This window comes from Pituophis catenifer, unplaced genomic scaffold, assembly GCF_029215685.1.
Source record: "Pituophis catenifer annectens isolate HBS135680 unplaced genomic scaffold, rPitCat1.0.hap2 SCAF_7, whole genome shotgun sequence".
Taxonomy (NCBI): Eukaryota; Metazoa; Chordata; class Lepidosauria; order Squamata; family Colubridae; genus Pituophis; species Pituophis catenifer.
In genome coordinates this window covers 58,785,694-58,812,938 of record NW_027256887.1, presented here as the reverse complement: position 1 = coordinate 58,812,938, position 27,245 = coordinate 58,785,694, and the positions used below count along the sequence as shown (strand labels likewise).

General features: G+C 37.1%; 1 protein-coding gene across 2 annotated transcripts in view; it reads right to left on the bottom strand.

Annotated features, from left to right (window-relative positions):
• ATF7IP (activating transcription factor 7 interacting protein) overlaps nt 1–27,245 on the bottom strand; it is a 96,642-nt gene that overhangs the window by 28,184 nt on the left and 41,213 nt on the right. For both annotated transcript variants that reach the window (XM_070947039.1, XM_070947041.1), the window contains exons 3-9: nt 19,201–19,281; nt 16,371–16,513; nt 12,191–12,328; nt 11,924–11,989; nt 10,269–10,342; nt 9,682–9,770; nt 2,451–3,098 (exon numbers count right to left, since the gene is read on the bottom strand). In XM_070947039.1, the coding sequence (XP_070803140.1) occupies nt 2,451–3,098; nt 9,682–9,770; nt 10,269–10,342; nt 11,924–11,989; nt 12,191–12,328; nt 16,371–16,513; nt 19,201–19,281 (1,239 nt within the window). The remainder of the gene's footprint in view (nt 1–2,450; nt 3,099–9,681; nt 9,771–10,268; nt 10,343–11,923; nt 11,990–12,190; nt 12,329–16,370; nt 16,514–19,200; nt 19,282–27,245) is intronic.

Genomic DNA, 27,245 nt, shown 5'->3' with positions numbered 1-27,245 from the left:
TGTAACTATTTTAATAGTAAAATACAGCAAAAACATTTATTTTATTCCCCCCAAATAAAAGATTTCAGTTTGCTTTTCAATTGAATTGAATTTTACAGCTTATATATTATATTAAAGGTGGAAAAAATTCTGAAGTGATTTATTTTGATCTGATTTTTTTACATCTCAAAAACCTGGTATTTTAAAGGAATGTGTGCACTTTTTGTATCTATTTTATCTGTTGCAAGTTAAGTGCATGATGCAACAGACATTCTTTTGTAGTGTCTGGAGGCTGTGGCGGCATGGATGGAGAACAACAGACTTCAGCTGAACCCTGATAAAACAGAATGGCTGTGGGTAGTTTATCTTTGGTCTTAAATGGGGTTACATTACCCCAGACAGACCTGGGGTTTCTCCTGGATTCACAGCTCTTGCTTAAAAAACAGGTGGCAGCTTTGGCTAGGAGGGCCTTTATTCAGCATTATTTTGTGTGCCAGTTACACACTTTCTGTGTTCAGTCATTCACGCCCTGCCCTTTGGACTACTGCAAGAAGCTCTAGATGGGGCTGTCCTTGAAAAGTATCTGAAAGTTTCAGATAGTACAAATGCAGCTGCACAGGCAATTTTAGGCATCCAAAGAAAGGCACATGTGAGACCTTTGCTCCACAAGCTGCACTGGGCACCAGTTTACTTCGAGGTCAATTTAAGGTCCAATTCGAGGTCCAATTCATGGAGGTGGTACATCCATCCTTCCTCGCCTTGACCTTTCAAAAGCTTTCAATACCATTGATCATGGTATCTTTTTGGGCCAACTTAGAGAGTTGGGGGTGGGTGGCACAATTTTGTACTGGTTCACCTCCTTCCTCTGAGGCCAGTAATAGTCATTGATAGAGAGACAGCACTACAACTCTTGGCACCTGCTACTGAGCTCAATGTGGTCTTCACTCTTTTTTAACATCTACATGAAACCACTTGGCAGGATCATCCATCACCACGGGCTAAGGTATCACTAGTATGCTGATAATACTCAGTTATATATCTCCATCCTGGATGAAGTGATTAATGTTGTGGATATTCTTCCACAGTGCCTGGAACCTCTGGGGGCCTGAATGGGGAAAACAGGCTTCAGCTGTTTTCAGAATGGCTGTGAGTGGACCTCTATACCTAGGAATTTATCATCTTTGATCTTGGATGGAGTTGTACTACCCAGCCAGACCTGGTACTTAATTTGGAGGCCTTTCAGGACTCATGGCTCCTGCTCAAAAAACCGTGGCTTAGAGGACTTTTCATGTAGTGTGCCAGTTACTCCCTTTCCTGGATAGGGAGGCTCTTCATTCACTCATGATCTGGTCATTTTCTGCCTCGACTACTGCAATGCAATATTGCAACTACATGGGGCTATAATTGAAAAGTATCCAAAAATTTCAGCTGGTGCAGAAGCAACAGAATATGACCCCATAAGCAATTCTGAGTGTCCAAAGGAAGGGTAACATCTTTGCTCCGCAAACTGCAGAGTGCCAGTTTGTTTCTGGGTTCAATTCAAGGTGTTGTGATCTATAAAGCCCTACATAATATAGGTCCAGGCTACCTATGGAACCTTCTTCATCCCATAACATCAGACTGTCCTACCCAGTTGGGCAAGGAAGGTATGTTGTAGAACCTGCCAGTTAAAGAATTCTGACTGGTAAGGGTCTAGGTCAGTGATGGCTAACCTTTTTGCCGTCGCATGCCAAAAGCAGGGGGTGGGGTGAAGGTCATGTGTGCGTGCCCACACCCGTAATTCAATGTGCCCCGCCCCCTCACGCTTGACCCCCCCTGCTTTTGGCACGTGATGGCCTTGTGGGCCCGTTTTTCGTCCTCTCCAGGCTCCAGAGGCTTTCTAGGAGCCTGGGGAGGGCGAAGACAGCCTTCCCCCCCCCCGGAGGCCCTAGAAAGGCTGTGGAGCTGTGCTAGGGCAACACTTGCATGCCCACCGATATGGCTCCGTGTGCCACCTGTGGCACGCATGCCATAGGTTCGCCATCACGGGTCTAGGTGGTGAGTCTTCTCTGCCATTGTCCCCACTCTATGAACATTCTTCCCCCGATGGTCAGACAGGCCGCCACTCTCCTGGTCTTCTGAAAAGACATTGCTCTGCACCCTCTCCTGAGGAGCCCAGAGGAGTCCACAGCCATGAGGCTGGTTAGTCCCTTGAAAGCCCTTCCTTCATCTTTTAATTAATTTTAATCAATTTACCTCTTGAACATTTTGTCTTATACACACACACACATACACATACACAGAGTTTTATATTTTTAACTTTTTATTGTACACCACCCAGAATCACTCTGTGGGGGAGATGAGCTTTATAAAAATGTGATATAAATGAATAAATAAATGTCTATTTGTGCAAAGCTTAGAGTCATTTGATGAGGAAGATGGGCAATTTCTAAATATCATATGTAAATAAATAAAAAACAAAAACAACTCACCAATTCTTGGTGTTGTAGTATTCACTTCAGGAGCTGAATTATTGAAGGCTGATATAGGAATCTTCATCTGTATGGAGTTCCTGTTGATGGGAGGAGTATATATTCCTGAAGTATTCACAGCAGCCAAAGTAGTCCTTGTGGCTTGTGCAACAGGATGTGCTGTTGTTACAGCTTGCACTGCAAGGGTTGTCCCTATTGAACAGCCAACACTAGCTGGAGAGTTCCTTTGAATGCTTGAACTGGACACTGAAGGGTTATTGTTTGGTTTTGCTGAATTAGTTGATGATAGAGACAAAGGAGTTTTGGTTAGATTGCCAACATTTGATTGGCTTTGGACAGGTATAAATTCAACACTGCCAGATTGCTGATTAGTAACCAAGGTTCCTGTGTGACCTTGCAGCAGCTGAGGCTGAGAGGACATTGCAACAGGTACATGCAGGATTACTGGCAAAGACTGAAGTGAGACAGACATTGGCTGTGTACTCCCACCAGCCACCTGGTTGGTACCAACTACTGTTGCAGTGTTAGCTGTGGGAAGAACAGGTGTCGTCAAAGAGCCAGATGTAAGGGATGCAGAAGTGACTGGTGTTTGGGGCTTTGGGTGTCCACTGACTGGTGTTTGTGGAGTAGTAAGAGAAGTAGCAGACACTATAAAGAGAAAGAAAAAATTTTTTTGTGTCAAATGAGCTATTTCATAATAAAACAAAATGAATTTAAATTACAATTTCATCATGAAAATCAACACCTTTATTGTACTTTTTATTCATGTAAAAGCATAGGTTTTATCACTATTCGATATCATCAAAATAAAAAACATAAAACCATTATTATAATAAAAAGATACTTTTTGGGAAGTATTGTTAAAAACTTATTTATTTCAAATTTAACATACTGTGAAAAGGTGGCAAAGAAAGCAAAAGGTATTTAATTAAGATTTCTTTTTAATTTGGCTTTAAAGATACTTTTGAATAAAAAGATAAGAAAAAGATAGATTTGCAAACTGAATAAACCACTGGACAATTTTTTTTCAAATGTTTTGCTTCCTGAAAAATGTTTTTGTGATTATGACAGACCCCTTCAAAATGAACAAAAATATAGTTTCAGAGTAATTGTATCATGAAGGAATCTTGAGAAATATGAAATTAACTTTTAATGATATAATGTATTTAATTGCATAGTATTTCCAACATGCTGCACGATATACCCAGCTGTGTATCTCTACCCCGCGTCAATTCAGGTGGATGTGATGGGCCGGTGCCTGGAGGCTGTGAGGGTCTGGATGGGAGTCAACAGGCTCAGACTTAACCCAGACAAGACCAAGTGGCTATGGGTATTGCCTCCTAAAGACTATGTTGACTGTCCATCCTTGGTTCTGGGGGAGGAGAAATTGTCCCCCTCAGAACAGGTTCGCAATTTGGGTGTCCTCCTAGACTCAAAGCTAAGATTAGAGCAACATCTGACAGCTGTGGTTAGGGGGACCTTTGCACAGGTTCGCCTGTTGCATCAATTGCGACCCTATTTGGATCGGGAGGCTCTCCTCACGGTCACTCATGCCCTTGTCACCTCACGGTTAGATTATTGCAACGCGCTCTACATGGGGCTACCCTTGAAAAGTGTTCGGAGACTACATTTGGTCCAGAACGCAGCCGCGAGAGTTGTCGTGAGTACACCTAGGTACATCCACATTACACCAATTCTCCGCGAGCTGCACTGACTCCCATTGGTCTCTGGGCACAATTCAAGGTGTTGGTTATTACCTTTAAAGCCCTACATGGCTCAGGGCCAGGGTATCTTCGAGACTGCCTTCTACCGCATAACTCCCAATGACCAGTAAGATCCCACAGAGTTGGTCTCCTCCAGGTCCCGTCAGCTAAACAATGCCGGCTGGCGGGCCCGCGGGGGAGGGCCTTCTCTGTGGCTGCCCCAGCTCTCTGGAACCAGTTACCTCCTGAGGGTGGACCATCTCCACCCTATTGGCCTTCCAAAAAGCAGTGAAGACCTGGCTTTTCCAGAAGGCCTGGGGCCATTGATCTCGCTCTTGTGATCCAGCGAGATCAGGTCATGAATGGTGTGAATGAGTTTTAATGTTTTTAATTTTTAAATGTTTTTTATAATGATTTTAAATGCATTGTGAGCCGCCCTGAGTCTTCGGAGAGGGGCGGCATACAAATTTAATTAATAAATAATAAATTAATAATAAATGAGTTCAACAGGGCTAAAAATGTTTTGCTGCTGATTTTCACTGATACTCGGTGCCTGATGCATCTTGCTGCAGTATCCAACAATAATCAGCCTGGATGGATTCCAATTGCCTTATACCGTTTTCAATTGTGGCAATGTCCTGGTGAACTTTTCAACATATTCATTACTCACTGTACCTAGATTTTTAGTGTGAATGCTGAAAATGAATCTTCAGTGACATGTTGCACTATAAGGTCTCGCAAGTTGTAAGAAGGTTAGTCAACCTGTTGAATGTAGTTTGGTGCACTGTAGCTGCCAAGAAAATTCTCAATGACATCCTTGAATGCTTTTCAAGTGATTTTCTCTGGCCCCACTAACAGATCTTTGAACCATTTGTCATTGATGATGATTCTGATCTCTGGACCAAGCAAAATGTCTTCTTTAATCTTGGTCTCAGTTATTTTTGGAGACATCTGTCTCAAATAACAAAAACTTCACCTTCTTTGTTCAAGATTTCTAAAAACAATATGTAATAGGTTAAATTACATGTTATTTTCATGACTAGCAACCAAAAATATATAAAGATACCCAAATATGTTCAGGAAGCAAAATCTATGTCATCCTGTGGAATTTGTAAAATGTTAAGGAAAGTAAAATATCATGCAGAATCATGAAGAGAGACACAGGTAAGATGAGCAGTATAGAAATTAGATAAATAAAATAAAAATGTCCCTTTATTATTCTACCAATAATAGTAAATGAAAACAATACATTCAAACAAGTAAAATCAATTTGATACTTTAGAACAAATCAAGTAAAAAATTACAAATAGTCAAAATAATAAAAATTGACAAGAATTCCTAACTTAAACAATCCTTCATCATCAATCAGAATTTGCTATTTGAAAATTTTAAGACAAACCAAACTTCAGCTGTCTATGTGCAGAATTATAAATCATAAATGGTTTTGAAGTTAGTATCAGATATTTTTTAAAATATGAGGTTATTTTTCATGTGTATTTCCAGAGCATAGTTTGCCAGTCTTTTTGAAGGAACCTTTTGAAAGAACTGAATCTAATTTCCAATGGGAAACAAAGTATCTAAGCCACCATTATGTACAAATCTAATTCAGTGTATTTGTAGAAATATAAAACTTAGTGATGTTTAACAGAAAAACAGCAGGCAAGAAAAGGTAGAAAAGATTTTTTAATTTCTAAACTGCTTTGAAATTTTAATTTGCCATGAAAACTCTTTCTCAACAAGAAGTTGAATCAGAAATACTTTTATAATGCAAGTTTTTGTCTGAATACAAAATAATTTAGAAACTTCAGCTAAGGTAAACTGGCAATATTTAGCTGATGAAATATTCAAACTTTGCATGGTACTCATTTGGCTTTCATAAACTATTATCTGATCCACATCAGGCAGCAGAATACATGAACAGGAAAATAGCTATTTCACTGGTTTTCAATAATCATCCACCATTAGCCTACCTGATTTTTTTTTCATCCCAGATGATTATGGTGAAGAATTAAAATGTAAGAATATGTACATAAGTTTCTTTCTCATTGCCATTATATTTTCATTATATATCCAGACAAACAATACAAAACTATCTTTTGTCATCTATTTAAAGCATGAGCATTGGCCACCAATTAATTTCTAGGCCTTATTCAATTCTAATTTTGTTTCAAATTGTCTGAGGATTAATTATGCCAGGGAATGCCTTTGTCTGATCAAAATTTGAAAAAGTTAGGGAGCTCAGGTTCTACTCAACTAAATATTGCATTTAACATGAAGAAACTATAATTACTGTTTTTATTTCAACCTTCTACAGTGGCACAATGTTAATAACTTATGTTCATACTGATTGATCAAGGATATCAATAGTAATCTATGAGTTTATTATTATAAATCAATGACTGATTTGTAAAGAGTAGCTATTACTTTATGGGTAGAAAAAACAAATTAATAAATGTCAACCTAAATCATCAGAGCTCATGGTGCCCTACTGAAGCTTTGGATATGTCCAAAATGTCTCCAAAAGTTAGCATCAAATTGGACTTCCGGGTTGGCTCCGCAGCGCCATTGATGGTCTTTTTAGACCGTCGCCCCCGTGATTCCGTTGAGCCGTTCTGACAGTGTTAATCAGCTGTCAAACGGCTTGAAAATCTCCCCTTCGGAAAAAGAAGGGGAGGAGAGCAGGTGGGTGAGGGTAGAGCTCCCCGAAAACCCCTGGATTAATTCCAGGGGTTAGGAGGGCGAGAGCTCCCCGTTCAGCCCATTGAAGCTCCGGATCCGGGGGGACTCTGTTTTTTTTTACAGAGCTAGGCGTTGCGTCCAATTTCTGCTGTCAAACAGAAGATTAAATGATTTCAAAAAAGCAGGCGGAACAGAAGCAGCAGGACAAGCTTTTTGCAAGTATAATACTTAACTCCAGGGATACAATGTTTCTAATTGGAATTTCTGAGCTGGAAGTTAAGATGGCGTTTCTTTGTTGCGATTTTAAAAGTGAAAGTTAGAAAGGAAAGTCTTTGCTAATAGACTCGTGCTCAGAGACTGGCTTTAAGTTGCTGGAATAGATTTTGAAGAGCTGTTTGGGAAAAGATTATTTCGTTTGGTGATTTATAAAGAAATTGCTGAAAGCTGCTCAAAAGGATGGCTCTGACTTTATGATTTTATGGTTGTGGGAAGAAAGAAAATCTTTTTAAAATAAAATGGCTTCTAAGAAAGGAGATCTTGAAAGTGCTGGAAGCTATTTGGAGGTGTCAGAAACGAAACAGTTGTCTGATTTACAGAGTTATAAGGATTTTGATGCAGAATTTACAGAATTTATAAAAGAAGCCATGAATAATCACACTGCAGCTATAAGTAATCAAATAGCAATTCTTAAAGGGATAACAACAGAAATGACTGAGGAGACAAAAACAACTACGGAGCATGATGACAATTCAGGAGATATTCTGATTGCAGCAGAGAGGGTGGAAGAATCTTCTCAAGAATTTTCGAGCTTATTCTCTGCTCTTTTCGGAAAAATTGATAGAATCTTTCAAAATTATGACTTGGTTTGGAAAAAAGTAGTAAATGACCAGACTTTCGAAGTTTCAGAAGATGAAGGAGATTTGCCAGTGGCATTTATACATTTAATAGAAAAGAAACAACTGAACTTTTTTTCACAAACTCTTGACAAACTTTGGTTTTACAGACGAAGGAATGAACTGATTTATATAAGCATGAAGAGGCGATTTGGGGGCTCTAAATCAGAGGAAATTTTCTCAAAAAGGGGACAATCTTTGCAGTTACATCAACCTCAAATTAAAATGAAAAACCTCCTCAAAATAGAAGTAGGAGGGATGCAGAAAGATTGGAAAAAATATAAAAAGAAAGCAAGAATGGAAGATTAACCTTTTCTTTTGGCTTTGTAGTTGTTCTACTCATGGTTAAAAATGATTATGTTTTAGGTGTTATAACTACTGAGGGGGAAAAAGTATAAAGTTAAATATTGATTTTTAAATATGATGTATTAATGGTTGATTAATCCTTTTTGGTTTTCTAGTTTATGTATTAATGGTTAATTATGTTGATGATTATCTTTCAAAATTTTAAAAGTTGGAGGGAGGAATAATGAAGGGGGGAAATTTAGAAACTTAAAAAATGTAGAAATTTAATTAGTGAATACCTAAGGTTTATTTTTTGTTATGAGATTTCAAAATAAGAAAGCAAGAATGGAAGATTAACCTTTTCTTTTGGCTTTGCAGTTGTTCTACTCATGGTTAAAAATGATTATGTTTTAGGTGTTATAACTACTGAGGGGGAAAAAGTATAAAGTTAAATATTGATTTTTAAATATGATGCATTAATGGTTGATTAATCCTTTTTGGTTTTCTAGTTTATGTACTAATGGTTAATTATGTTGATGATTATCTTTTAAAAATTTTAAAAGTTGGAGGGAGGAATAATGAAGGGGGGAAATTTAGAAATTTAAAAAATGTAGAAATTTAATTAGTGAATATCTAAGGTTTATTTTTTGTTATGAGATTTCAAAATATCTGAACTTTGAGAAAAGTAGGAGGGGGAAAAATGTTTTTAGGTTTGAATGTTTAATATTTGTTAATGGTTTTAAAACTCTTAAGAGTTATTGGATTACATGCTATTTTGAGTCTATAAAAAGGGAGGTTGATGAAATTGTAAAAGGGGAGTTAAGGGGTCTTGGGAGTTATTAAATCTTGCAGTTAGCTAGTTTATTTTAGCGAATGTTTGGTGAAATCTATGCCCTGTTTTTGTTCTGGGAAGTCGGGGGTGGGGGGTGGTGAGGAGGGGTTGAAGATTGAGTTTACCAAGGATTGATTTTTTTCCTCTTTTTCTTGATGATAGTTTGAATGATTGTTTATATTGTATACTTGTTTGATCAGAAAATAAAAACTTTTTATTAAAAAAAAAAGTTAGCATCAAATTATAATACTTATTTTATAGTTATTATTAGGTAAATGGAAATATCATAAAAGCTTAAATTTACATTACTATCCAGTCATTTTATCCTAGTCCTTCCTACTTACTGAAATATAGTACCCAACATGCAATTAAATGGCCAACTGTGATCATTAAGAGCCCCCCAAAAGTTACACATTTCTGAAAAACTACAAATGGAAGCATGCTTAATTTTCTTTTAAATACTGCTTTCTTTTTCTAAACAGAGCATCTTTGTCAAAACTGTGTTTAATTTATTCTAGTTTTAGAGCTGATGTGGAATTCCAGTAGCACAAAGTGCTACAGCCTGGTTTATTTTATATGGTGTTCAAACTGGTTTTATGAATGTTTAAGGATACATTAAGAATAAAACTGTATATTAAGTTTAAGGACAAAACTCTACGTATTTCATTTTAAGACTCAGATATTGTTTGATGCTACCACTGGGTTTAAACAAGACAGCATCTGTTATTTTCAACTAAATCACTTCTGTTTGGCTGAATTATATCAAGTCAGTTTTTACTTATTTGATTTTTAAAATGTGCCATAAAAGTAATAATATACATAATTGAGATAAGTTTTACCTGTATTCACAGGGGACTGAAAAGTAGTTGATGGAGTGTCTCCTACATTTCTCTTGGACTCCAGCATTTGCCTTACTGTACCAGCATTTCTACAGAACAAAGATTTATGTTAGCTGTATCAAGTAGAGGAGGTATAGCAGGAAGTCCAAAAGAAAATTATTTTTAAATTTAAATAATTTAATATTACTCAATTTTTCTAAATCATTCACAATATCACTGAATTCTGCATACCTATTGATATGTAAAACAAAGCCTTATTTTTTAAAAAAAACCCAAGATATTTCTCAGTTTAAAACAAGCAATCTCTGTCCTTCATATTTTGTGTGATGCTAACTGCCATTATTTCTTAACAACTAAGGCATACAGTTGAAAACTACAGGCTGCTCACTTTTGCCCTAAGAATTCCCCATGCCTAGCTATGCTTTTCATCACTAGAATGGATTAACATGTATTTGGGTAACAGAAAAAAGGGCACATTTATAAATACAATGTGAAATATAGTTGCCATCAAAATATATGTACTTTTCTGCAGAAGTTATCTTTCTAACTAAATTTCCAAAAAGTATAACTAGGGAGTTGCAGCTTACCGATATGTCGCACTATTGACATTGCCTGTATCACTCACTGCTTTTCCTGGAGAATGGGCTGTGTTTTGTAGAGTCTACAAAGTGACACAAACCAATGTGAGATTTGCAACTTAAATTTTGTACTTCATAAATGATCGCTCTATTTTAGGCACACTTCTCTTTCAGAAAATCTCAAGTTCTACTTAATAAGTATTGTATTACATTTCATGATACAATATAAATATATTTTCTTCCCTTGAAGCCTCTGACATAGTAAATGAACTGACATATCTAAACTATCAAAACAATCCTGGTGCTTGATAATGCATTAATGTAGCAATAGTAAATATCTATCAGGGACTATCAAGGTAAGGTGTTTAGACTTCCCATTTTTATTTTAAAAGTTAAGATATTTAAGCATCTTTTTGGAACTATTTTTTCCTAGCTCATAAATTATGAAGATATGTTAGAATTATGAATGCTCTCCATTCTTCAAATAAATTTGTAGTACAATTAATTCTGAAAGATACATAGACACATCAAATTGTCCTCTATGGTGTAATGCAGGTGTATCCAACCTTTTGGCTTGCCTGGGCTGTATTGAGTGAAGAGGAATGATCTTAGGCCACATATAAAATATATAATATAGTTAATGTATGGGACTGGCCCACCCCACCCACTCTTTCAAAGGAGGCATGCTATGCTGCAAACCCCAACAATCAAGCAATTTCAGCTGGCAAGCTCCAGGAAAAGGGCCTTCTCTGCTGTGGCTCTTGTCTTTTGGAACATCTTACCCTTGAGGTGAGATTGGTTCTCATCCTTCTGATCTTCTGTAAGGACCTGAAGACCTGGCTCTACCAGATGGCTTGGGGCCCCAACAGGGTAGCATCACATTGGAGGTGATTGATGAATTAAGAGGCGTGTGCATCCTGCTCCCTTTCTTCCCTTCTTTTAACTATAATTTTATCTTTATAATTCCATTCTTATTGTTTTATAAATATTTATCTTTTATGGTTTTTATTACTGTAAACTGCCAAGAGTTGCTTTGAAATGAGATAGGTAGCAAATCAATCTATCAAACAAACAAACAAACAATTAAATGTATAAATAAGGCCACATTACTAGCTGCTCAGGGCTGCATGGGAACCGCAGGCCACAGGTTGGATATGCCTAGTTTAATGGTTTAAAAACTAAAATTAAATTAAAATAACGTGTTTAACTGTAATTTTGCATTTAATCAAGAATAAATTTTAGGGGTGGAATGTTTAATCCTTTAATTTTCTTCTAGAAAACTCAGTAGATACAAGGAGTTATAATGTACTAGCTAAATATTGTGGGTATTAACAAGTGATCGCACTAATCTGTCAGTTACAGCTAAATATTCAATGGCATTCACTATGGCATTCATCTTACTCCAACTGGGAAAGCCCAAAATATTTTTCTTACCTCATTTCAATTTAGAAATACAAGTCCACAAATTTATGTGTATCCAATAACTTCTCCAAGTTAACACATAATTTCGTAATTATATAAAAGAATGCATCTGATTCCATTGTTGTATTTTAGCTAAAAACATGCATGAATTAAATACTGGTATACTAAAATTTGCATTGTTACTAATAACAGTTTTGAGCTTAATAGTCAATCAACAATATAATAAAAAGTTATGTTCTTACTTCTGTTTTTTTCTTTGAGTCCTCTCTAGCTGCTCCAAAACGTTTTGTCAATCTTGCAATTTTAGCCTCAAAATGAGAAAAATAAAATAAAAATGAAATATAGTCTCAATAAATTAATTATATAGTTCAGTTTTATAATGTTGGTTTCATCAAGAAAAATCAGTGTTTTTTTTAAGATGTGGTTTTATTTCTATCTGCTTCACAAGAAAGTCATTGGAGGAAAAATATTGGAGGAAAAATAACTCTCAGACATATAAGCATAGATACCTGTAATTCTGTAATGACGGTTTTGTGTCTCTTATTGCATTCAATTTTATCTACTCTACTTTTCAAATCTTCTAGAGTTTTCTCAAACAACGCACATTCCATGGCACTAAATTTCTCTTCTAGAAAACGATGGATGACCTATAAAAATATACATGAAAAAGTAGCAAGTTAAGATTAAATTTTGTTTTAAATGTTATCATTAAAATATTTCATTTTAAAATTTAAGTAAAAATGAAATAAAATTAATTTAAAATTTTATTTACTGATGATATAGTTATCAATGAAAAACAAATCTTGAATATATTTGATGACACATTGAATATACATTGATGACACATTCAGTCAATTCTATTTTCAATTCACACCCTTACTTATTAGCACTTTTTAAATGAAGATCAGCAAACGTTAAAATATGTTAGATTGGCTTTTTTCATGGTACTATCCAAGCCTAGATAAAATTACTCTTAGTGGAAGAGTTTAGATTGCAAGATCTGCTTACTAAAGACAAGTTATTTAAAAATAGCTAAAGTGTAAGTTACCACATGGTGGTATTTTCCATTGGCTTTAATAAAATTGAAATACACATCTAGATTGAAAAACATGTCCCTGAAATCAAGGAAACAAATAATTGAAATTGAACCATTCAGATGTGTTTCCAAAAACCATTCAAATAATATATCTTCCATAAATCTAAATGCTTTCCCTATTTTTGCTCTCCGAAGCTATGCAATTACAGACACTAAAAACATTAACCTGTATGAACTTTTATCATATAATCTGTTATTAATTTCACACATGTACTAATAAAACAAGATTATGCTGTTATTTTTAATTTACATATACATCTTTTTCAATAATTTTATTAAGGATTATATTAAACACATAAAACAGATACAAGAATCAAACACAAAAATACATAAAAAAAGAAAGTACTTAAAGAGTGCAGAAAAAAAAAGGAAACAAAAAGAAACTTCCTCCGTCATGGCCAGCAAGTACATTCAACATTTAACAACTTATCACTGTTTCTTAAAATATAACTAAATTAAAAAAAGCTTCATTCTCTACCACACCCCATTTTCTATACAGGTTTTCTTTGATTCACGATCACAACTGATCCCAAAATTTCTGTTGCTAAGCAAAGACAGTTGTTAAGTGAGTTTTACTTCATTTTACGACCTTTCTTGCCTCAATTGTTAAGTGAATCACTGCAGTTGTTAAGTTAATGGCTTTCCCACTGACTGTCAGAAGGCTGCAAAAGATGATCACATGACCCCATGTGCAACAGCAACAGCAATCATAAATGTATGCCAGTAGGCAAGCATCTGAATTTTGATCATGTGGCCACAGGCATACTGCAATAGTCATTTGAAAAATGGTCATAAGTCACTTTTTTCAATGCCATTATAACTTTGAACAATCACTAAACAAATGGTTGTATCAAACTGTTACCTGTAAACATATCTCTAAATCCTCCATTCATCTTATTAATCAACAGAGATCCAGTAAAAGTTAACAGAAATACCTAACAACATAAAATATATAATTCCACTATCTATTTAAAACCTAATTCCCAAATCCCTATCTAATCTAATTCCAATTAACAATTAAACATTACAAAAAATTAAGAACTATTAAACATTACTAGAGATAGTATCTCCTTATTTTATGTTAAAGTAATAATATAGCTATTGCAAACCAATCCATTATATCAAATTGAACATTTTCCTAAAGAAAACTATAGTCAAAATAACCATTAAAAATCACCAGAGATAGTAACCCATTATTTAATCAAAATCAAGTAAGCTAATTTTTGTATTTTTTTCTTCCTCCTCTCAGAAAATCTTAGGTTCCATACATGGAATTCTTACTTTTGTTTTCTTCTACCGTACTTCTCTTCTGTCAAATTCTTATTTTTATCCATGTCCATTTCTAATTTCCTTGTAATAAATTCCAGCAAATCTCTTATATTCCAATTTAAAAGGAACCACTGTTTTGATAGACTGCTAGTAGACTGCTTTTCAATTTTTCAATTAATTTAATTAAATTTGTTCAATAAACAGCTTTTGGTTCTAATATAGAGTTCAAATAACTCAAATATTTATTGGATTCAAATATCAAATGTTTCCTTTCAAGCTGTCATATGGTAGTCTCTAGCGATCAACCTTCAAAATTTTGTTTTCAGCATGGAATGAGATTTTCATATGTGAAAGCATCTTTTTAATTCACCTCAAAGTCTTCCTTTAAATCAATTTCATTGATTTAAACTCAGCATTTAAAAACTTTCTTGATATAATCATCCTTTTCCGGTATATTTCAAAAAATTTACAAAACTGGAAAAATGTAATTTTCTTCCTTCTTAAACAGGTTGAACCTACCCATTGAATGCCAAACATGCAATTATGAAGATTTTTCAATCTTTAAAAAAGAGTGTAAAAATTAATTTCCAAAGTAATGAAAATGAGCTTTGGTTGAACTTTGAATCCTTAAAAGGCTGCATTAACAGCTCAGATGCTGGAATCTGTGATTCTCAGTTGACAAGTGACTATAATAACATCAGTTTCTGCTATTAAATATAGTCATTTATTAGGAGCAACATTCCGGCAATATTGGGATGCAGTTAGGACTGATCCTGCGTAGATTTACGTTCCCCTATGACCCTGTCTCTCCCCTCCTCTCTGGCCATGTCATAAATCACATTATCCAATTAACCACTTTGGCTGGCTGTGAAACCTAACACCCTCCTTCTGATTGCGGTCAGAAAGAATGTATGGAATTCACTTCAGTTCTCCCTCCCTCCTGCTCGTGGCAACTTGAAAGCTTTGCAAGTTGACACTCTCTTTAATTTAGAGAAAATATATGGCAGTCTGGATCTCATATTCAACTGCCTTTTGGCCACAATGCCTCCCGCTGCGAGCGGGCATCAATTCGTCATTCCCCACCAGAACTACCTCCACACAGCACATTTATGAATAATTCCACACTTTTTTAAAAACATGGCACCAAAGATGGATATAGTCAACCATTTGAGGTATGCCACTCTAAATACTGGAACGCTACTTTAATGAAATAGACTACAGAAACAGAAATTTAAAAGCCTAAAAGCATGTTCCCTTTCCTATACCAGAGAGAGTCAAAGCGAGACAATCTTAAATTTCATTCTCTTTTGCTATCTTGTCTTTCTGGTCTTGAATGAAATTTTGCTAAAAGTCTTCAAGGTCAACTATATGATTCTCTATAGGAATATGTTAATTTAGGGCTCACAGAATTTGTTGGGTCAATGTGGGTTGTGGAGTTGTTGTTGAATTAGGAGATCATTAGGTTTACTTGGAGCTGGAGGGTGGCAGGGTGGCAGCAGCTGTTCTCAGAACTGGTACAGCAGGCTTCCAGCTGTCTTCTGGTGATATTGGAGGCAAGGACTGCGAGCTCTGCAGCCCTGCTCCATGCTCTCCACATCAAAGGGCTCCGAAATGAGCCATAGGCACCCTGTAGGGGTGATGAAGCAAAGGGGAGCACCTTGCAGGTCAAGGAAGTCACATCTCTCCTTCCTGACTTGGAAAATCCCCCTCATCCGAAGACAAGGAGCAGTGGCAGTCAACATGGCTGCCATGAAGCTGGGGACAGCCAAAACACCTAAGAAAGTGCAGGAGTGATGAGAACAGTGAAGAGAGATTGTTTCTGGGTGAGATGATTTTTCTTCTACTTAAAGACCCAGACTGTTGTGAGCAATATGTTGACATTGTAAACTGCTCAGACTGTGTTGTAAAGCATTATGGAGCAATATATAAGTCTAAGTGCTATTGCTATTAAGTTTCCCAAGGGGCCCTGAAAACCTAGGCCTTTTGTGGATGGCTACTCCACTTCTGCCACAACCCCTCACACCATCACAGGCTGGAAAGGGACAGCCTCCCCCCACACAAAAAAATGCTTAGATCTCATGGGTAAAAAGGAAAGAATGGGTTTGTTATTCAGCCAATAAGTTAAAGAAATACGACTTAGGCAAGAACAACGGAACATAGCATTTCCAAAATATAGTTTTCTTCTTTATAAAGCATAATCCTGCCAAGCATTTATTTTCAAGATTAAGCATTTTAAAATTTTAATATAGCTGGAACAAAGAGAAAGTATTTTAAATTAAAAGGCAAATTACCTAAAATGCACAAATCAAGAATGCCATATTTACCTTTTCAAGTTTCTGATGAACATCTCCTTTGGTTGTAATTTTTACTTCAAATTCTGCTTCAAAATCTCCCAGATACCGCCGGCGTTTAGAATGGATACTATCCATATCCTCTGATTTAGAACGCTTTCTTCTTGATGCCTCACCTAAAATTTATTTTGATTTTTTTTATAGATTTCTTAGTTGCCCTTTTCAAGACCATGATTCTCTCAATGAAAGCAAAAAAATAAATCCTCAAGTAATCCAAAATTTGAGAAAAAGCAGTATTAAAAAGGGTGTGATACACCCTTAAAAACCCAATGGGAAAAAATGTCTATTTTTCTTTGTTCATAATAAATAAAAAAATATTCAATAATTCTCAACCATGAGTATGCAATGTATTAGATTAATTTTTAAAATTTATGCCTACAAAAATTAAGATAGAAATGTTGAAAATAGCCGTAATTATTCCACCACATTGAGCAAGCTGGTGACTTTGGTTCACTAGGAATAATGTGAATATGAATCAGGCATGATGTTACCAGGTTTCTTAAAATGGTACTACCCAGTAAGAAAAACTGGTAGCATCTTGCAGCTGGAATAAGTCAGTGACAGAACACCTATTTTGCATCTAGGAGTGTCTCCAAATAGGGCTGGAAAACCTACTGGGACAACTCTCTCATTTAAGTATTTATCTGCATGTATGTATTTCTTTTCATTTCATGTATTTCACTATGACCCAAATTTATTCATTTTGTTGCCATATAGTTCCATTTGCTCTGAGCCATATAGCACCACCAGCTTTATGTAGGCAAAATGCACTAGTGCAGGGGTCAGCAACCTGCGGCTCCGGAGCCACATGTGACTCTTTGGGCTGTCTGCTGTGGCTCCCTGTCAAGTGATCCTACCACTGGCTAGCCCAGCCCCTCGCCCTCCCCTCCCAGTCATTCCTCACCTGGCCTGAGAAGGTAAGGGCGACGGTGGGGGATAAAGAAGCGGCCAGGGCAGAGACAGAGAGATACAGAGAAAGGGGGAGAGAGAGAGACATAGAGAGATACGGAGAGGGGGGAGAGAGAGAGAGGAAGGGAAGAGAGAAATATGTCAAAAGGATTTTGTGGTTTCCAGTGTTTTTTAACAACTGGTTCTCTGCCCTAATGACCGGCTGGGTCGGTGTGGTTAGGGGGTCATGTGACCGGTGGAAGTGAGTGACATTGAGTTGGCCACGCCCACCCAGATTTTGTGGCTCCCGATGTTTTCTTTTCTGTGGGAAACGGGTCCAAATGGCTCTATGAGTATTTAAGGTTGCAGACCCCTGCACTAGTGAAAAAATACAGAAAAGGTTATGAATAACCTGTTCCTACTGGTGCTTACTGACCTTCTCATTTTTCAGCTGTAAGACTCAAATCCAGGAAGCCTCCACTGGCACTTGCATAACATTTGCCCAACAACTTTAACATCAATTCCCAATGGAAAGCCAAAAGGGTTGCTGAACTCCAAGATTTAGGAAGACATATAAATGACCTCACAAAATGTGCCATGCTTTGAACTACTATGTCAGCAATTGACAATCCTGAATAGGATTTGTATCTCACATGGTGTCTGCCAGGACTCTCTGAATACCTGGGGCACAGTATTCTCCCCTCAGTGTGACTGCAGGGTCCCATATCTAACTGTAGATCACATTGTGACCAGCTGTAACCTGAGGACATATACTGGTTCAGAATCTGACCTTTTAAAAATAAACAATGCTGCACTTCAATGGTTAGCTGGTTAGACATTGGTAATTGAACATAGATCATTTTAACTTTTATATTTATTGTGTTTTACTAATCTAGATGAAATGTTAATACCCAGTTTTCCCCAAAATAAGACACCCCCTGATAATAAATCCAATTGGGCTTTTGAGTATATGGCAAAAGGCAGGGTCTTATTTTCGGGGAAACATGGTATATGTTGGTAGTTCATGTATAATATGGTATACGCTAAGTAATATTTGTTGCCAATCATGCATCATATATATATGCACGTACAATTCATTGGCATCCTTCAGTTTCAAGAGACTATGGTATCGTGCTCTGGAAAGAGGTCCTAAAACAGCATCTAGTGTGACTAAAAAGTACAGTATTCTGGTATAAGATTTAGCATGGTCCAGGGATTCAGTAGTGATAAGGCAGCTAAATAATTTGAGAACTAAAGTGAACTTGGAAATACATTTGCTTTCCTAGTAATTTTAATATTTGACACAACGAACGGCAGCTCAATCCTATGAAAAACTTTTAACACGCTGATGATGTGTTTTTCTGCATTTTAAGCATATTGTATGCAACGAGGAAATTTCACCTAGTAGATAACTGAAATGACAGAATGGCTATCAGTAGAAAAAATAAAAAACAGGACTATCCAAAAATAAGGTAATGATTTTAACAGAGAGCCCTAAAGCTTCCACATGATTTGAAGGTAGCAGAGGGGAAGGAAATGAGGAAGAAACAAGTGAATTCATTTAGTCATTGTTTATAATAGAGTACACACGCACACATAAACCAGTGGTGAAATCCAATTTTTTTTACTACTGGTTCTGTGAGCGTGGCTTGTTGGACATGGTGTGGCTTGATGGGCGTGAAAGGGGAAGGATACTGCAAAATCCCCATTCCCATCCCACTCTGGGGCCAGCCAGAGGTGGTATTTGCCGATTCTCCAAATTACTCAAAATTTCTGCTACTGGTTCTCCAGAACCTGTCAGAACCTGCTGGATTTCACCCCTGACATAAACCATTTTGAAGTATAGCCAACATACAAAAATAGTGCAATATAATTCCTGCAAGCAGTATGAATTTCTTATTTTTGCTATACATACATTTTTCTGGAGGTTTCTCCTCCTCCTTGTTGGGCTCCTTTTCTTCTATGTGATTCAGTTCTTTTTTTTCCTCTCTGTCTTCTGTGAGAAAAATCAATCATTTTTTAATCTTTATAGACAAAGTCATTGTACCGCAGATTATTATTTATTTATAAACATATATACAATAAATTGAATCTCAGAAATTCTTAAGATAAAGTATCTTAATGAATATTTAAAATTAGTATATCTTCTAATGCTAGATAGCTGTACAATTATTGGCCCTTTTCAAATTCTGTGCCATTAGAACTTGTACAATCCAAATTTCTAGAATGAGCTGTTCAAGTCACAAATTGTCTCCAATGCCATCCTGCCACTAAAGCAGGCTTCATCAAAGTGCAGGTTAGAGTGTAGGTGACCATAATCAACTGTTGGCTCAGACTATTTATTTCCCTTTGGTCTTATCCCATTAACTATAAACTTTCAATCCACCTGGAAACAGGCAATGGCAACTACAATCTCATCCCTAGTCTTACTCCTACTCAGCATGCAATATGATCAGACCAAAGCACTCATTGAACAATGTGTAGCAAATACAAAGTGCCAAATGGACTTAGCATGATCCGAACCCTTATTGCCAATGAATCTAACAGGTACTCTGCTCCCCCATGGCATACTTAACTAACCTTGAAGTTTCTTCGCTGGGCCTTTACTCGGGCATAATGTCATGCAGGAAAATTCCTTATCCAAAGAGACAATGGCTCTGTGACTTTGGACATACACTGGACACGTGCTTCTCCAACCCTGTACTACAGAAACATTCATACTAGACTCATCTCATTATTACTGCATAAATACCCAGGGTACACAAAGCAATTCTACACCTCCCTATGTGCAGCTCTCTTACCTCCATTCCACTTGCCAATCCCACCAGTTGACTTCCCTCAAAATATGGTGTTAGAAGTTTGGGCTGACTTCGGTACTGATGACTACTTTTTTCTGGCACAAGCATAAATTCTATAATTTGCTGCCACAAATTCTCAGCCACAACTTCAACAATCAACTGCATGATTTTTTTGGAACCTTTGATTTTTTTCTCATTTTCTCCAAACCTCCCAATCTGGTTATATATGCCTATTTTTTTTAGGCCTTTGGGTTTGTTCACAGACTCCTGAGGAATTCCTAGAATTCTCCTTGATAATTTTTAGATGTCTTCCACTTAGACAACACACTGGATTTTCAGTGGATAGTCATAATATATTACCATTTCATTTTTAACACTCTGGAAGTTAGCCATTTTAAAGCCTTCTATCTCATACAGGGGCTGGAAGTGAAGGAGGCGCAGCCAAAGGTCCGTGCCTAAATGTCCCATTCCGAGGAGGAGCAATGCTTTTATTTCTATTAACCAGGAATGCAAACTTCAAACAAAATGATATTCAAAGCTGTTGACAGAATGGGGCTGTAAACCACAAAACACACTTGTACTTAAAATGAGAGTTGAAAAGGTAGTGCTTGACTTACAAACATTCATTTAGTGACTGATTAAAGTTACAATTGCAGCACAAAAAAGGTACTAAGCATCAGATTTGTAGAAGTAGGGGTCTACCACACTCCACTCAGAGAATAGGTTGAATAAGATTGCCTACATTGAAGTTTATTACAAAGAAACAGCTAGCACAAACATTAAAAGATGCCAATATTGTAATATCAAATATAAGAACCAGCTCACTGCAAGAAACAAACCAACTAATGTACAGCACAACTGCAGCTATAACTGAAGAGCTGGAATGCAAAATCAACAAAGACAGAGTCATCTTCTGATCTTTGAATACAGATCCCACAGTTCTACTACTCATGAAGCATGAATATGCCTACAAACTGTAAACATTCCAACAGATCTGTTCCTCTGGCTAGTTTGCTGATATTTTGCCTTAGATTTTTGTCTAGAAAAAGTTGAATAGCAATAGCAATAGCAATAGCAATAGCAATAGCACTTAGACTTATATACTGCTTCACAGTGCTTTCCAGCTCTCTCTAAGCGGTTTACAGAGTCAGCATATTGCCCCCAACAATTTTGGGTCCTCATTTTACCCACCTCGGAAGGATGGAAGGCTGAGTCAACCTTGAGCTTGGTGAAATTCAATCTGCCAAATTGCAGACAGCCGGCTGTCAGCACACGTAGCCTGCAATACTGCACTCTAACCACTGCGCCACCACAGCTCCAGCATGAAGCTGTAGCAATCATAAAGAAATAGTTGTAGTCCAAGCTACCAGTAATATTTCATGTGTTCATTTCAACACACTGTTCGTTCTTCCTTCAACAATACTTCTATCGTCTCTCCTTTAAAGACCATTAATTTGGACATTATGGCTATTCCTATTTCATTAATACTAGAAGTATTGGTAACCATTACTTGATCTCTCTTAGTGGAAAGTACATTAGAGTTCACTAATGTAAGGGATGTTATCACTTGGCCAGCTCCATCTGCTCAATTATTTCAATTAAAACATCCAGAAAGGACACTGAGATCCATGACACACCCTGTAGGAAGCATCCTTGTAATTCTTTCAGAGACAATAGCCGTTGGGTTGCTAGGATACAATTCCAAGTAGAGTGATTTGTTGACTTACAAAGCATGTCTGGGAATGAGTTAGCATTAAGCTCTTAAAGGGTGGCAAGGTTTGCATGTTTTCATCCAAAAACTGATCCACTCCCCATCTAAACTCAATGAGGAAGTGGACTCAGTCTGTGTATCTCGTGACTCTTTTTTCAGTATCCCAAACTAATATTGAAATATCTTCATTCCTATAGATATTTAGGGCTAAGAACCCTCTTTCTATTTGTAATACTTTCAGGATAGCTATCACCTTCTTTCCCAAATTATTTTCTTGCATCCCTTGAATCTCTTTTTGCTCTGGAACATGTCAAGGTGGAGAATGGAAGAGTGATTTTTTTGTCCTCTCTTCCTGATTGTCTGGAACAGCCTATTTAAACTTGCATGTGACTATGTTCTGAAATTTTTCTTATTAAGAGGCATATTTGCTGGAGCTCCCATAACTGGGCATAATTTCAGTTTTCTGCTGCCATTCTGGCAACAGAAGAAAAGGTGATCCATGCTGTTTGTGGTCTGGAGAGGTTGGTTGCTACTGTATCCTCTTTGCTGAATCTGGCTGCCCATTGTTTGTGCTGTCTGATACATTTGGCTGGTTGTTGGACAATCACTGACAGTTACTGTTGTTGGTACCATGCCTTGTCTGATGTAGGAAGAACTTTTCTAAGTGGTCCTCAGTCCTAATATATTACACATAGACTTTGTCATGCCCCTGTCGGATCCTGAATCTGTAGGGGAAGATGAGCTGGAACTGGAGCCAACAGAGATCGAGGGGGCAGCTTCGTTGGCCCTTCGTTGGGGAGGAGTAGGGCCAGTCAGGCCAGGGCTTTCAAGTTTAGGATGGCTTGTAGGCAGGGAGGAATGGGGGCAGGATGACCAAGAGAAGCTAAGCAATGAACATGAGACACAGAGCTCAGGCGATGAGCAAGGACCACCCCCTCCTGATCCTTGAGCATGCAGAGTGGAGAGAAGGCGAGAACAGCGTAGACTGAGCCAACTACTCAGGAGAGCCTCTTCACAAGGCATACCTGGGGACTTAGACTTAAGGAGACACTGTGGGGAGAGGCATTTGTCGGGAGCAAATGCTTAATTCCTGGAGTGTTTAGTGCCAATGTTTGAACTTTCTTGGAGTCCTTGCATTCTTTTTGGATTTCTGGATTACTTGCCATCCCCCCCTTGCTTCCTGGATTCTTCAACTTGCCTGATAGATATCTTGCTGTGTAGCCATGGTATTCACGGTGTTGGGCTGGACTATTTGCAGCCAGAGGCTGCTTGAGGTGTGTGTGTGTGAGAGATCACTTTGCTCTGGGACTTGCCAGAAATGTGGGAGTGTTTGGGGAAATTTGGAGCAATAAAGACGTGGTTTGAACTGCCAGCTGCCTGTGTAATCTCTGTACTGTGCCCAGGGCCATCCCAGGTTTGTTGCTGGATTTCTGCATTCTACTACTTTGCGCAGTCATATATGGAGCCTGTTACTTTTATGCTTGGTCTGGCCCTTGTGAAAAGCAAACCAGGCTGTTTCATCCTCTGTCTGGCTGTGTTCTTTGACCTCTTATTTATTTTGCAATTAAGTCACACAGTGGCTGAAATGAGTCACTTTTGCTTGCTACTTAATTCTTTTTCTTCAGCTATCCAACTGGAGTTCATGGAAAAGATATTGCTCCCTCATACTATTTAGAAAAGGTGGAATTAATCCATTCCTAGTCTCCAATTTCAATGTTGCAACATTTGAAAGTTTGGATTTAATTTGAGCATTCCTGGCAAATTAAGTACTCTATAGTTTAACAGTCTTCTTACTTTCTTACCTAAAATGACAGATATGCTGAAGAATATGGCCTTGGGAGACTAAAACTCTCAAGTTAAGACCACCTTAACAAGAACAACATTGTTTTTCATAATCACCATGACAATTGTAAGGCCAGATGATATGCCAATTTAGCTGCACACTAAGAAAATCAGAAACCTTCCTACAGTTGCAAGAAAAAGTATGTGAACCCCTTGGGATTACGTGGAGTTTTGCATGAATTGGTCATAAAATGTGCTCTGAACTTCATCTAAGTCACAACAATAGAAAAACACAGTCTGCTTAAAATAATACTACACAAATATTAGATGTTGCCATGGTTTAATTCAACATAACATGTAAACATTCACAGTGCAGGGAGGAAAAAGTATGTGAACCTTTGGACTTAATAACTGGTTGACTCTCCTTTGGCAGCAATAACCTCAACCAAACGTTTCCTGTAGTTGCAGATCAGACCTGCACAACAACCTGGAGTAATTTTGGACCACTCCTCTTCACAAAACTGTTTCAGTGTAGCAATATTCTTGGGATGTCTGGTGTGAATCGCTCTCTTAAGGTCATGCCACAGCATTTCAATCGGGTTGAGGTCAGGACTTTGACTGGGCCACTCCAGAAGGCATATTCTGTGCTGTTGAAGCCATTTTTTTGTTGAATTACTTGTATGCTTTGGGTCATTGTCCTGTTGCATCACCCATCTTCTGCGGAGCTTCAGTTGGCGGACAGATGGTCGTACGTTTTCCTGCAAAATGTCTTGATAAAACTCTGGAATTCATTTTCCCATCAATGACAACAATCCATCCAGGCCCTGAGGCAGCAAAGCAGCCCCAAACCATGATGCTCCCTCCGCCATGTTTTACAGTGGGGATGAGGTTTTGATGTTGGTGTGCTGTGCCTTTTTTTCTCCACACATAGTGTTGTGTGTTCTTCCCAAACAATTCAATTTTGGTTTCATCTGTCCACAGTATATTTTGCCAGTAGTGCTGTGGAACATCCAGGTGCTCTTTTGCAAACTTCAAACGTGTTGCAATATTTTTTTTGGACAGCAATGGCTTCCTCCGTGGTGTTCTCCCATGTACTCCATTCTTGTTTAATGTTTTCCTTATTGTAGATGTGTCAACAAAAATGTTAGCATGTGCCAGAGATTTCTGTAGGTCTTTAGCTGACACTCTAGGATTCTTCTTTACCTCATGAAGCATTCTGCGCTGTGCTCTTGCAGTCATTTTTACAGGACGACCACGCCTAGGGAGAGTAGCAACAGTGCTAAACTTTCTCCATTTGTAGACAGTCTGTCTTACCGTGGACACATGAACATCAAGGCTTTTGGAGATACTTTTGTAACCCTTTCCAGCTTCATGCAAGTCAACAATTCTTGACCGTAGGTCTTCTGAGAGCTCTTTTCTGCGAGGCATGGTTCACATCAGACAGTGCTTCTTGAAACCAGTAAACCCAAAACAGGTGTGTGTTTTTAAAGGGCAAGACAGTTGTCAGCAACACATCCAATATCATCACACTGATTGGAGTCAAGGTTGGCTCACTCCTGGCTCCAATTAGCTCTTGGAGAAGTCATTAGGCTAGGGGCTCACATACTTTTTCCTCCCTGCACTCTGAATGTTTACATGTTATGTTGAATTAAACCATGGCAACATCTAATGTTTGTGTAGTATTATTTTAAGCAGACTGTGTTTTTCTATTGTTGTGACTTAGATGAAGTTCAGAGCACTTTATGACCAATTCATGCAAAACTCCACGTAATCCCAAGGGGTTCACATACTTTTTCTTGCAACTGTATACAGCTTCTCAACCAAAACTTAAAGGTAAATGATTTGGGAAAGAGCATCTTCTAAAATAATATCCTGTCTAGAGAATATTCTCCCTAGGGGTTTTTTTAATCGTTTTGGTTTTTTAAATTTTATTTTTGAATTTACACTATGTATTTCTATTTATTCCAATACTTGAGGGAGATGAATAGAATTATATACAATTATATACAATTATAATTAAAAATAACAATTAAAAACTTAGCAAAATGTGTTTATTCATTTTATTAGTTTTTTAAATACTGTAAGAGTGTAAGCTAAATGCATCTCCTAAGAAAGTGGATTCCATAACTGTTTTTTAAGCCAATCCTTTAAAAAATAGTTTGTTTGGCTTTTCATTATATTTTTATTACAAGTAGTCCTTCACTTATGACTGGTCATTTACAAACCATTCAAAGTTAGAACAATCTGAAAAAAAAGTTACTCATGACCAATCCTCAAAGTTACAACTGCCACATTAGACCCACCTCATGTGAACTCATTGCAGGTACTTGGCAACCAGCTCACATTCATGCCGGGCTGCAGCATCCCAGTGAAGTGATTATATTTTGCATTTTTTTTGTCATTTTCTGCAAAAACACATATTAGATCATCCGGATTCAGACTTCTAACTATGCAATTCACTTAAAAACTACAATTCTCATAGCAACCATTATAAAAACAACCTTAAAATTGAATCTCGTTACATGATAACTCAACTTAGGGCCAGAAATTTAGGCTCAATTAAGGTTGTAAATCGAGGACTACCTGTACACACTGCTCTCAGAATATTTACACTTAAGAAATTGACCAATAAACAAGTCACAACTAACAAGAATCCATATATGCAAGGTAATATTGCAGCAAATGTATAATCTGAATGGAATCATATTTGGTATGGTTTCTATGTATCAAGATGGTAGTGTAATCAGAGGTCCCGATTACGGGACTTACTGCAGGCTGGAATCTTAATAGTTTTACCTAGAAAATGGAGAAGTCGCCACAATAATTGATGGTATGATAAAATCAAGATAAGCTATTTTATATTACTAGTTAGTATATTACCAATCTCTCAAACAAGATTAGCTAGTATCTCTATGGACACAATATAAAGCATTATATTATTATTTTAAATTTCAGTTAAAAGTATAAGCACTCAGGTTAAGGAAATATAAATATTTTTTAAAAATCAAACGAATTAGATGACAAAATGAATATCAAAAAGAGCATGTCTAAACATGATGGAGAATCTTAGATCATTATTTGTAGATTTGTATTTCACCTTTCATTTAGTAGCTCAAGGTGGTATAGATAATATTGCGTACAACAGTAGCTCTTTGATATAGATTGTGCTGTGAGTAACAGGCACAAGGTCACTCATGAACCTGTGGCTAAGGGGGGATCAGAATTTGGGTTTCCCTGCTTCAAGTCCAGCACTTTAACCACTACACTATACTTTCCAAATCCTTAAAGGCCATCTTTTCTAGTTACAACTTTCAGATGGATTTCTCAAGCTATAATTCTCATGTTTGAAGAAAACACAAATGGAATTACATTATAATTAATGAAGCTAAGCAAAATAGGTAAAATTGCTTAGCAGTTCCATTTCCATTAGTGTGTGCATAATTCTAACTGAATATAACTTATTTGTTTAGATAGATCCATCTATACGATCTTCATTGTCATCCTCAGTGCAACTGTCTACTGTATGCAGAATCCAATATGAGTTGGTCACCAGGATCAGAGGTTTAGCCTTCAAAGCTTTCGGACTTGTGCTGGAGCCCATCCTCAGGAAACTTCTCTTTCTCCAGAATGCGTGTACTATGCATAATATTTATGTGGTGCCTGGTTTTG